Source organism: Coffea eugenioides, chromosome 2 (genome assembly GCF_003713205.1).
Source record: "Coffea eugenioides isolate CCC68of chromosome 2, Ceug_1.0, whole genome shotgun sequence".
NCBI classification, from domain to species: Eukaryota; Viridiplantae; Streptophyta; class Magnoliopsida; order Gentianales; family Rubiaceae; genus Coffea; species Coffea eugenioides.
The window spans coordinates 12801232-12814127 of record NC_040036.1 but is presented as its reverse complement, the minus strand read 5'-3'; the positions used below and the strand labels follow the sequence as shown (position 1 = coordinate 12814127).

The 12896-nt window shown below is 38.5% G+C and overlaps 1 protein-coding gene across 3 annotated transcripts; it reads right to left on the bottom strand.

The window, feature by feature from the left end:
• Positions 1 to 102: 102 nt before the first annotated feature.
• LOC113760665 (mediator of RNA polymerase II transcription subunit 16) lies at positions 103 to 12274 on the bottom strand. Of its 3 annotated transcripts, XM_027303338.1 has the most exons (17): positions 11638 to 12274; positions 10423 to 10491; positions 9605 to 9693; positions 9054 to 9166; positions 8777 to 8878; positions 8603 to 8687; positions 7468 to 8067; positions 5878 to 6496; positions 5621 to 5700; positions 4651 to 4733; positions 4279 to 4387; positions 4151 to 4197; positions 3896 to 4067; positions 3242 to 3762; positions 2489 to 2665; positions 1742 to 2119; positions 103 to 1154 (listed from the first exon to the last, which is right to left on the bottom strand). In XM_027303338.1, the coding sequence occupies exons 1-17, from the start codon at positions 11997 to 11999 to the stop codon at positions 1008 to 1010; spliced, it is 3753 nt and encodes a 1250-aa protein (XP_027159139.1). In that variant the 5' UTR covers positions 12000 to 12274; the 3' UTR covers positions 103 to 1007. The 3 variants fall into 3 exon arrangements, with proteins under 3 accessions (XP_027159139.1, XP_027159138.1, XP_027159140.1); XM_027303337.1 differs by having other exon boundaries at positions 4151 to 4387; XM_027303339.1 differs by lacking the exon at positions 11638 to 12274 and adding an exon at positions 11425 to 11611 and having other exon boundaries at positions 4151 to 4387.
• Between the last annotated feature and the right edge of the window lie 622 nt (positions 12275 to 12896).

Genomic DNA, 12896 nt, shown 5'->3' with positions numbered 1-12896 from the left:
GCACTTTTGATCTTAGAAAACTAAACGACAGCAGTATATGAATCAAGAAAATTAAGTACTAATCATATCTGTTTTCTAAGAATAATAGTATAGACATAGAAATTAAATAGGTCTAGAGAAGATACATTTACTGCAACTTTACTGACTTAAAATTTAAGAAAAGAAGGCATTAAAGAAGTATAACGATGTACAATGGTACATTTCAAATAGCATTTCAGATACTATACATAATAAGGTCACTGGCTGGAAATGCCCCTCAAGTAAATGTTAAAATGGCAGAAAAACCGGAAAAAAACTATGAACTCTTCACAAGGCACCTTCCAATGCTCTTTTTCATCACAATAGACAGCTGCATAAGCAAAAAATAGATGCGAAGGCCGAAGCCGCAGAACATCACAAGCTCCAGACCCTGCTATAACTTAGCACCACAGATCTTTGACAGGCTCCTCAGGGAAGTTACTGCCACCACAAACCAAGAAATCTTAGCCCTTTGTAACATTCTGTACAAGCAAATAGTGTCATCTTATGACCCCCCCGGACATCCGAAAGGATTTGTCAGAAAATCAAGAAAAATTGTCTTCGATATCATCAGCAAGCAACTCTTAGAATTGGTCATAAGGCGAACTCACAAACGACTAGGGCTCCACAATTCTGAAACTCATCCTACTTGGAATCTATGCAAGTCTTTCGTTTCTAGAATACTCCATGGGTATATTGGGAAAGAGTGAACTTACTTCACATCTGATTTGACCAATGAGTATTCCCCTCCAAATTCATTTCCTTTCCCGCAGGACGTGATAAACTTGGGAACTGTTCCCCAACAAGAAAAATTCCACTTTTTAAGCAGCAGTTGTATTATGCTGAGAATCCTACAACCAAATTAATGCACTTAAAACCACAATCCGTCAGCTGAGCTCCATGATAAAGCAATACAGGATGCAGATGGCCAAGCGTCACAACAACTCATCAAATCTGTACATAACTACGAGCAGGTTGCTTTGAAAGAGCTATACAACTCGGACCCATGTTCCACCACACATTGGGCAGCCATGTGCCCATCGGCTGATCCACCAAACTGCCCTCTCATTCTGATTACCAGTGGAGGTAGCACGTGGTAGATCAAAAGCTGATGTCTGCCGCAAGCATCTTATACACTGCATGATAACAATAGTCACTTCAGAATAAAAGAAAATATAATAATAACATTGAAATTTAGACCCAGTCTGAATAGAGTTTTGAATTGATGGTTTGCTCTCATTTGTTTCCCGTATATTGGGTAGCGAGGCCTGGGTGGAATGGATTTTAAAGCTAAAATAACACAACATAGCAAGCTTTCCACCCCAAACAACTCGAACAACATAAATTAGGGGAAATTAATAAAGTCAATGATAACAAAGATTGAGAGTCAACTGTCTGAGATGATGACTGTTCAAGCATTGCATCACAAAGAAAGCTCGTAACTGAATTTGTAACTATCACAAAATTAAACCACTGGAGTGAGCAAATTAGACACTACATCAAATGTTTCATCAGTTTAACAGTTGAACTCTTGATCAGAGGTGTAAAACTTTGTTTTAGTCATTATGTTTGGACTCTCTGGAAACATCTAAGACTACAGACTTAACAGTAAAATATTGATCAGAGGTTGTAAGGAAATCCCAAAAAAGGATGAAGTGACGTATAACTTTAGGAATGAAAGACATAGATGACAAAGAAAAAGTCCTACTAAATGTAAACAAACCTTGTACCAAACTCCTTCAAGTCCAGTTTTCCAAACAGCCGTTACAACATCCCTACGAGATCCCATTATACCAAGATACGCTCCAAGACCCACTGAAGTGTTTAACCCAAAAGCAGCATCCCTTTCAGACATCCTGCGCTTCCTTGGCCACAAGCCATGGGCTCCATAATAGACATCACAGTTTTCTGATGAGGTCCCATCATGTAAATCTGCTGAAGGGCTTAGCCTTACACTATCATTGACAGGACCAATATCCTCAGGATCAGACCATGGGCCACCAAACATGTTCTTCCGGTGCCATTCTTCAGCAGGAGGATGAAGTTCCAACTCACGCAGTAGCAAACCTGCAGCATCAGCACCTCTGGGACGTGGCATAAACTGCAAACAGCCGACAAAAACAATATGTGAGAGTACTTTAGATGTTTTTATTCCCGGAAATAGTTACATCAATGTTACATGACATGAGCTTAAATAACTAAGGTTTTTAGAAGTTTCTTGTATTTAAGATAATTATCAAATGAGGCAATTTTCTTGGATGTTCGCAACCACATTAGATATTGGCCATAAGGAACTGCCAAAGTTTCTTTTAAAAAAAAAAAAAAAAGAGAGAGAGAGAGAGAGATGAAAAAATTTTCCATCTGCAGTAATGCGACAAGGCATTTATTTTATGAATGTTGAACAGTCAGCAAGAAGAATGAAAGCAGAATATAACAGCTTTCATCATTTTCAAAAACTGCTAAGAAATACCTGCATATGTGGACCAAGAGATGCCTCCACGACCTCTGGCAGAACAGTGTAGTTCCCATCAATGTAATGAAGCCGAACCTGAATGTTGCTACTCCCAACCTGAGAAACAGGTAATGGATGTGCTAGACCTGCTGTTCGCCTGCAGAGATCCATCAGTATGCGAAAAAGTACCCTCACCTGCATGAGGCATCAAAATCAGTCCACACAGGGAAAGTAACAAATCTTTGCATTTCTTCACAGAGAAAATGAGGCCCTCCAAGATTACAGCTTTAGACATTCTTAATCCCCAAGTTATCTTTTGCATCTCACATTACAATTCCATAAAGCCCAACAGTACATAACATACTCCAGCAGATGCATGAAAACCACTTTAGAATCTTATCCCACATTCTGAATGAGCAAAAGAGGTGTATATGGTTAGAAAATTATGAGGCTGAAGTCAAAAAATGATCTTAGGACTAAATCAAGCAAACTCCAAGAGACGCCATCCAAGTAACAACTTAATTCCCCAACTTGCCTGTATTCATTACAAACAAATTCTTAATTTAACTTCTCCAAGGTTCAAATTAATAGTTCTACAAAAGATGTGAGGAGATGGTGTGTATCAACTTTAAGACAAAAGCAGGTCTGAAGCATACCACTCAACTAAGACTCCTCTATTTCTTAATCATAACAGAAACAAAATTAGGCAATAAATGGCAAGGCCAATTATAGGTCTTCATTTGTTTCAGTAAAAAAATTGAATGTCTTTACCTCCTCAAATGTATATCCTTGACCCGCATTGCCAGAACCCAGCCTTGACCGGCTGGATGGAACTTCTTCCGGTCCTTTTGCTGCTGCAGCCAACTGGCCAGCTCTTGGACCCTGTGCTTCTTCTCCTCTAATCATCGCTGACCCTGGTTTCGCAGGGACAGAGTTAGATTCTTCTACTCTGCCTGAATTATTAGGCTGAGGTTTTTGTGCAGCTGAATCAGCATTTCTTTGAGAACTGCCATACAAACGTGGTACTTGTGTTCGCCAAAACAAAAAGCAGAAAAGCAAAAGTTGACACAATCGGTGAAGGAAATGGCAGTCTCCAATAAGCCTAACAGCTGGTGTTCCTGGGAAAGTGCCTGTGTTTATACTTATAGGCATAAAACTTGAAGGGCCACTTATGGGATTTGGGGCTGAATTTGGTACTGTATCAGCAGTACTACTAATCTTTGCAATGGCTCCTTGAACCCAAGCTTGCATCTGGGTACTTCCGGTGGAACTAGCAGTGCCACCCTGAGCTCCTGGACAAGGAAATTCAACATATGCAGATGGGATGCCTAAGATACTCATCCAACAGGTATCACATAAGGAAATATAATAGGAGAAACAAGAGGGAAAATTTTTTGGAACCGAAGAAGAAAAATTGTCTCTCACCCTGAGTCGCAGTAGGAGAAGCAGAACTTTGGGTGGGACTAGTTACCATATTCCGGCTCCCTCCAGTGCCAGCAGTAACAGCATGACTTGCCAATGTACGGCAGAAACTAGCATAACGCCGCAACCGCGTGATGAAGTGGGATGCAAGATCAAGTACTGCATCCACATAAGCCTACATGGATATCATTCAGGTGATTAGGGAAAAGCTTCGGGATAACCATACTGTCATTGAACTGCAAAATGTGTCATGCAAACCTGGATGATTGGGACGAGTGCTGGTTCAACAGCCATTGCCTCAGGATCTAAAACAGATAATGCCTCACCAGATGCATGCCATGGTTCAGATAGCAAAGCTGAAGGATTTACTAAAGCCGATTCAATACCTTTGCCAAGCATATCTAGCAACAACCTTGCTTGCATGTCAAGTACCATTGCCCTGACTTCTTGTGCATTTGTACCTTCTAGAAGCCTACATTTGATCCTGTCTAGACTCTGCATCAATCAAATCAGATTTACTTCAAAGATAGGGATCCTGGAAATTTAACATCACATTTCAAATTTAATAAATCATTTAAAGTGTGTTTCATGCATATGTAGAAAGATATGACTTTCTGGATATCATTAAAGACATTTAGGATTAAGTGATCATCTTTTGTCCAAAAAAGCATGCAAAGAGCACGTTACTTAAATACACAGAATAGGAAAATACTTTAGCTGAATATAACATGCACCAGTAACAAAATTATGAAACATACAGGTCCATATTGCTGTCGGTGGTGAGTGGAAGGAAGAGAGTGGAAATCAGCATCCAACACAGCAATAACACTGTTCAATGACACTGCAGCAGAGAAGAATGTTATTACCAAAAGAGGCGCTAATAAATGGTACAGAGAACCAAGTTACAAAATCTAGAAAGAGAAACACAGAGAGACAAATGTTCATTGGCTCGAGCTCGAACAATGGCTTCCAGTCATCTCCATAATCTCTCTTTTGCTTTCCAGCTTTTAACATTTTCAAATAAGTGGTATATACTAGATCTCTCTGATCTTTGTTTGCCTAGACAAACTAATAAAATATCTTTACACAATACCACTGCAATCTGAAACACCAAAAAAACAAAGGGAATCTCTCGTTAAGTTTCATGGATCTTTCATCTGAAAATAACAAACCAAGCCCCCCCCCCCCCCCAAAAAAAAAATCATATCCTATCAATTTGAATACAAGGAAAGAAACACTTCCCTTCTACTAATTCCAATTTCCACCACCTAAATAGCAACTCCTCATCTTTCATTTTAAGTTGTAGATAAGAGCATCTTAATAATACACCACCAAAGCATGTTAATCATACATCATCATGGGGGACGGGTCGCTTGGCTCAATTTTTAACAATTTAAGGAAACATATAAAGTTAAATTACTGTATCAAGAGACCAACAATAAACAGGGTATCCTTATTTGATTCAACAAAATATAGCCAACATATAAGAACAGCAAGTCTGCGGTTCAAAAGAAAATAAAGCATCCAAATCAGTCTGTTTGCAATTCCCATCAGGATGTTACACCATGATCTGATGCAATACAATCTCAGCAATAAAATTTTGCATTAGAGACGCATAAAGTTTTGTCTTAGCTCATCTCTGCCAGTAGCCAAGTCTTCAAAATTTGCAAAGTTAGCTTTAAAACAGCATAAAGAATTCACATGCTAGGCATGCTGAAAAATTATTACCAATTCCATCCTCAGCTGCACTTTGAGTGCAGCCTATAGCATCCCACCAGTCAACCCCCACTAAAAGACTCCACCAAAATCTGCCAAGATAAGAGATGTCATGGCTTATTGATTAAGGATGAAACTATTCAGCAAAAAAATTCTAAGTTAAACTCCTAAAGACACAGACGCAAGAGAAGAATAATATGAATCAATGATAATATCCACTAAAACTAACAGTCTTATGATATGCAAAAAAAGTTGTTTATCCAATGTACCTCTCAGCAATTGCTCGTTCCCAGGTCACAGAGTTAGCTTTAAGTTGACTACTTGAAGTAGCAGGAGGAAGAACACGAATGATTTTCAACATGGTGCAATCCTTGCTTGTATCATGCCAGACAGAAGCTGAACAACAACTAGTAGAAGAGAAGGCAGGAGCAGCAATTGCAGCACCAACATCAATCTGGTACTTATCAACATGTGTAAAGCTTGCACCTGAGAAGACATTCACGCCACCTCGTAGAAAAGCTACCGCAATCTCACCACCATGAGAGGAATAAACAATACGAGCAAGTGTTCTAACATCACTTGGCAAATCAAAGTGGTCAAAACCCACTGTTTTTGTCACCTCAACACCAGGGTCAGATGAATTTCTTCCATCAGGAGAAGGCACAGCAGCAGCTGTTTGAGGACTTCTGAAATCATTTGTTGCTGGAGTACACTTCATTCCTTTGTTCACCCAAACTGTCTGCTTTGGTGCCTCACCACCAAAAGTAGAAGAAGGATTTCCAAATATAGGATGGAGGACAACATTCTCAACGGTCGCCTCCCAACGTTGAACTCTCCATCCTGTGACCGAGGGACCCTCATCTGGATCATATGGGGACATGTATTGCCCTGTTGCAATAAGAATAGATAATCAGTCAATGTCAGAAAATTTATAAATGAGCCAGGCCATCTTGTACATTCCATTACATGCTAAAAAGGAACCAAGAAAGTGTACAATCAGCCCCTGAATCTCTAATAGTTGCACTTAATGCCAGAAAAGTTAAAAATGGAACCAAGAATGTTACACAATGAACCCATACCTCTCTATAATTATATTTAAGATATTTTTCAAACAAAAAAAAAAGCTTGTTTATATTATATTATCAACTCAATCATGTGATTCAGATGATGCAAATCCTGTAGATGTACTACATGATGCCAGCAGACTGAAATGCACCTACAAGTAAGCAACTACATGAACTATTAAGATTATTAATCCAAACACCAAAATTACACATAGAGTCCTGCTCTCTCTCTCTCTCTGTATAAAGCATATTTTAATGATTTCCCAAATATTCATTTCCAAGCAGGAGGCCAAGCAAAAAATCTGTTTATCAGATTGCAGATTGGTAACCAAAAACAAGCATGCGGGACCCTAAAATGTAACCACCAGGAGAAAAACCAATCATGCTTAAATTGCATGCAAAAAATATTTGTCAATTGAACCTAAGCAGCGAAAGCATATATCATAGCAGACAACCAAAAGTAGCTTAATCATGAGATGTTTAAAAGCACCAAACTCTAGGCAGTAGCGGTCATTTATAAGAGAAAAAACAATACAAACAACAATCACATGTTAAAATAAATGTATGGACCAAAAACATTCATCCTAAAAATGCTTGCAAAAATATCATTAATTGACCCACAATAGCAAAAGCAGATAGCATAGCAGCTATCTTAATCATGAGATGCTTCAAGGACATCCATTCTCAACAGTAGTGGACATACAAGAAAAATATTAGTATCCATAAAAAGTGCATTCTAACATGAGATATACTTGAGGGAAAAAGGACAATTTAAATAAGAATTAAGTTTAATACCTTCAACTATCACGACAGCTATTACAGAACCACCACGAGTTGGATCAAATGCGACAGCAGTGACACCAGAACCCCATGTGGTGGTAGCAGAAGCAGATTGCCCTGCAGCTTCAGGACTGACATATGCAGAAAAGTTTGAAACTGGTGAACAATGAAGTGTCACCATCTCATTATAGTCTTGCTCAGTGTATTTTCTCCCTTGCTTAGCTTCTAGCAGTAAATACTCCTGCCAACTGAACAGGTATGCAGCCAAGGGGGCAAAACCATCCCATGAAGGAGGATTCACTGATGGTGGAACACCATTACCTACACTAGCCTTTGGAGAAGCTTGAAATCCATTCCAAGGGCCAGCAGTCACCTCCCAAACAACAACAGTTGATGGGTTAACAATGGGAACACCTGCCACATGCATGGCTCCAGAATCTGTTATAATAGCATCAGCTGCCATAATGCCACTCGGCCCAGCTCCCAAGAGCCCTTTGCTTGTGCAAAACCACTTTGATGGTGTACCACTTTGAGTGGGCGGCCACTGACTCCAATGGAGCTGAACAGATCCAGATGAGAAGACAGAGCACACACACAGGAAATTTGGCCAACCAGCTGTCATCAAAACCGAAAACATTGCATTCGGTTAAAGCATCTCACTGAGTTCTTAAAATCAAAGGAGTAGCCTAAAAAAAAAGAAGAAATGGCAGCTTTAATGGTGAGCCAAATCATTGCTCCACATTAAGATGTTTGGGCTAATGATGTCAAAGACTCATCAACAACTATTGACCCTGTATTGCAAAGGAAAACCATTTGCAATCCCACAAGGGATTCAGTTTCGCTTGTGAGGAAATTATCTCCCATTCTCTCTATTGTTGGGCTTCCACCCCTCAATCAAAGAAATAGTTCACAGGTTGTTGGGGGCTTCACAGGTAATAGAGAAGTTTGGCGATTGAAGAAATGGCTACAACACTACATGCCGAGACAAGTTCATCCTTCCTGTTCAAACACCATATGTACAAACACAAACAACTTGACATGCATAGAAAAGGATAAGGGTTATTACGTTGTGATGCACATAGCCACGTATTAATAGACAAGTCTAAGACAGACCCACAGACAAGAACTGGCAAAAAGAGGAGTGACAAACCTGGAGCTTCTGGCTGCTGGGAAAGAAATTTTTCCTCAAAAGTTGACTTTGCTGAATTAGCAGATCTCGATGATAGCCACCTATACTAATTTCCATAGCATACAAAATTAATGCAATAGAAAGAAACGAGCAAATACAATTTCAATTAGAATTAACAATATAAAAATAGCATACCGGAGAAACACCTGACAACCATTTTGTAGCTACTGCTATATCCTGACGCCACTCATATTCCAGATGCCAGCTGCTAGCATCTCTTACTATACAGGCTGGACCCTGAGGAACCAAACCAGATGTGAAGTGGATGAGAACATGAGGCATTTGGGAATTAACAAAATTAAAACGAGAATGTAATGACATGCCACAGAGATGCAAATGAAAGCAGGCAGATAGTGGCAAATTAGAAGCCAAGCAAGCAATAGATCTGTTGTGCTAAGAAATAATTTCTTACTTGAGAAGGTTGGGTCCAGATGGTTATCCTCCCATGAAAATTCGCTATGAGCAACGCTCGAGGGCAGGATGTAGGAGACCATTCCATAAACTGAACCAAGTCTCGAGGAGAATCTGCAGATATCTCCAAAGAAACAAGTTGATTTCTAAGCATTTATTTTTTGGTGTGAAAATAGTATTAGTAACATATCTAATAATAGCAAAAGGATCACATACAATGAAAAGAAATGTAATACTTCTACCATCAAACACAGCCTAAAAACCACACAGATCAAAGATTTCCTTTAGATCCAAAAGGATATAAAAAGATCAGTTTGTTCTAGATATTATGAGAACTGAAATGAGGAACAGCATTCAAAAATTAAAAACCAAATCAAACATCAAACATGCTAAAATTCTTCATCTCAAACCATATCCAGGGGTAGCATCAGACTGCATCCCAATATGCAAAGTGACCAAAGGTTGCACTACACAAAATGGAATAATCATTTGAAATGACAATGCCAAGTCCAATAAATAAGGTAAGTAATCTCAGCAAGTCACGTCTAGTACCTGCTACAACATTGAATACTGCACACTCAGTTGGTCGCTCTGGGATCACTATATGTATAGGAATCCAAAATGGAGGATTTGCGTTTGAACTACCAGAAAACAAAATAACAATTGAGTAAGATATAAATGATGCGGAAAAGATATTGATTATGAGTACAAAACAAATCTCTAACAAATCCCAATCACCCCAAGATGGTTTTGCTAGTCTCTTCTTTTCTATCCCGTGCAAGCAATTCAACCCTTTTTACAATCCACACATGTAGCAAGGAAAAAAAAAAATTATTTGCAGTTGACTTGTTTGCCTAATGAATGGATAGCCTCTTCAAAATCTACTGTACAACTATGAGCAAATAAGGGCATCTCTGCAAGATTCATCTCACAGAAAAATAGCAATAGCGTCATATTACTAGTAGTAAAAGCTTTCAAACCTTTTCCAACACAGATTGAAAATCAAATTCTCTTCACACTGATTTTGGCTCATTTAATCTCATTAATCATTGGGCAAAGGCTCTCATTTTTAATTTCATCAAATTGTTCACATATTTTACTTTATTTTTCTTTTTTGCTGCCAGGAAGCCAGGAGCAGGATGGGTACATAATTTGTCATCCACTAAAAAAGGAAGCAGCATGAAAAACAAGAAAGCCAGTTGATTAACAATCTATATTTCTAACTGATGGTTTAAAACTCCATCTTCCCTTCCTTTTGAGGCAAGAAGAAGAATTGCATCCATATCCAAGTAAATATGTCTAATTAGAGAAGTTATTTAGAATCCAAAATAACATACAAAGACAAGTAATAATCACAAGAGCGTTCTAACCTTGGGATTCTGGCACAAGTTTCCGATGCACATGCTATTGCATTAAGCTTACCGCACCAAGCAACAGCGCTGGAAAGAAAACAATAGAAGTTAATAATCAAAAATAAGGTGAAGAAATTATCAGACAGCAACAAAACCACTAATAGTAAAAACTTAATCGTTGTTGACATTTAGTAAAAGGCAGAATGCCCTCCTCTCGTTTATTCTTTTTTCATAATGTGAATTGAAGTCTTTCTTTAGACACATAACCAGCTTCACAACGAGGAGTAAGTGTTCAATTAAAAATGTTTCACAAGACCATGCTGTTGGATCTAGGAACCAATAAATCCACAAAAAAGAAAAAGGAACCTAAAATTAATATTGCACTGGTTAATTAGGTTCTCTTGAGGAACCTGTCGGAAAGTTTCACTTTATTGCAGTTTTGGCTTCTACATTAAGATAAAGTTTAGGTTTTTTAAAACAAAAAAATCTCTATAGAAAAAAGATTCAAATGGAATTCAATTGGATGATTATAAAAAATGCAATGGATGCCACCTATAGCATCAACCATCCAACTCCCCCCCCCCCCAAAAAAAAGAACAAAAAAAATCTAAAAATTATCCATTTAGACCCATATAAGACAACCAATGCGAACCTTGGTAAACAAGCAAATATACCTAATTGGCAACAATAATAGCAGAAAGTATAGCAAAAACATATCCTGATTAATTAGGCAGACATCCTGCATCACTTTGGAACAGTCTTTTATTAAGCTCTTCACTGATTGCCCTGCTACTTAGAAAAGCACTCTTTTGCTTAATTTTGAATTTGAAACACAAATCAACCACATAGTTTTCCTTTCTAGTTCCAAAATCCAGCTTTGACAGTTATCAACTTGACATCTGAACCAATCCAGCCACTAGTAACCACGGTCGCAGATTAAAATAAAACAACAAGAAACTTCATAAAGAATCGAAGAAAGAGCAAGACTTAGGTAATTGTGAAACCAGATTAAATCTTTACCATGCTAACCAAGTAGGCCAAACAGCCTAGATTTTGCCTTCTTAGGACCCAAAAATTCGACATTTTTATCAACCCGAAGAAGTATCACTTCCGCGCCTCAAAATTTCCCCTCGAGCAACAATGTCCACCGAAGAAACAAAAGTACCAAACAATTTCCTCAAAATTCGCACGTATTTCGACTAAAGCTCACTAATTGAACATAACAACACTCACCTGAAATAACGACAAAGCTCGGGAACGCTCATTTTATGAAGCAAATTAGACCTCGGCTGCTTCAGCTTAATACAAAAAACAGTCGCCGGACTCACGTTATCCACGTCCATATGATCATCCGGGGGTCCTGCCACCGCAGCGGCCTCCTTCTCCGACACCGCCATGGGCTGCGGTTCTTCCTCTCCGGCTGTAATTTCAGGCTTCTCGGCGGGACCCTTGGAAGCTTCTACAGAAACCGAAGCAGAAATAATAGTAATAGCAGAAGACGAGGACTCTTCTTCTTCTTCTTCTTCCTCTTCAGGAGCAGGAGCAGCAGCAGCAGAGTCCTTGGAGGGATGTGGAGAAGGGTTTGAATCATTCATCTGAATAGAACCGAGAAAAGGCCCAAAAAGCCCTAATATATATATATATAGAAATAGATATAGTTGAAGATAATTAAATTAATGGAATTGTGAGCAATGGACAGACAAGTGGAAGGAAAGTCGCAATTGAGGGCGACAGGAAGCACTGTGTGTGTGTTGTGCGTGTTTGTGTGAAAGATGCTTTTGGGCGTAGGAAAGAGAGGGATGTGGAAAAGTGGGGTTAGGGTTTGAGAGTGAGTTGGAGCCAAGTGAGCAGATTCCAGGTGTTCGGGGGGCGGAGAAAAAAAGGGCACAGGGACCAATTGTGGGAGAGGAGTACTTGTTCTGCTGTTTTTTGTTTTCTCTCTTCTGGGTCAATATTTTCTTCTTCCTTTTTTTTTTTCCCCATTTGTTGGAGGGCCATGCTTGATTGCTTGGGAGATTATTTGAGATAATTTTGTGAAAAAAAATAATGTAATACTTTTTTGATATGATGTGTATAAGATAAAAAAAATGATTGAAAAATATATTGATAATACAAGTAAGTTCGTGCGTGTAAATAAGATGTAAATAATATGCAATCCAGACAATCTTTTTCTGTTGGAAAACGGTTGAATGGCTGACTAATTGGGGCACATTATTGTATTCTTGTTCATTAGTCCTTTAAGAAAAAAAAAAGAATTGGATCCATTGATTAGTTTATGATTAAAATTGTAATGCAGTGTCTCTCATGGAAGGTAGAGAAAGCTATTTTCCTCTAAAAAATTTTACTTTTTTGTTAAGATATTTTTTAATCATCTTTTTATTTCAAATAAATCAAATTGTTACAGTAAATTTTTCTAAAAAACCTCTTAAAAAAAATAGCAGTACAAATGGATAAATTTCTCCACATGGACAATAATAGTTGTTGGTACCTAG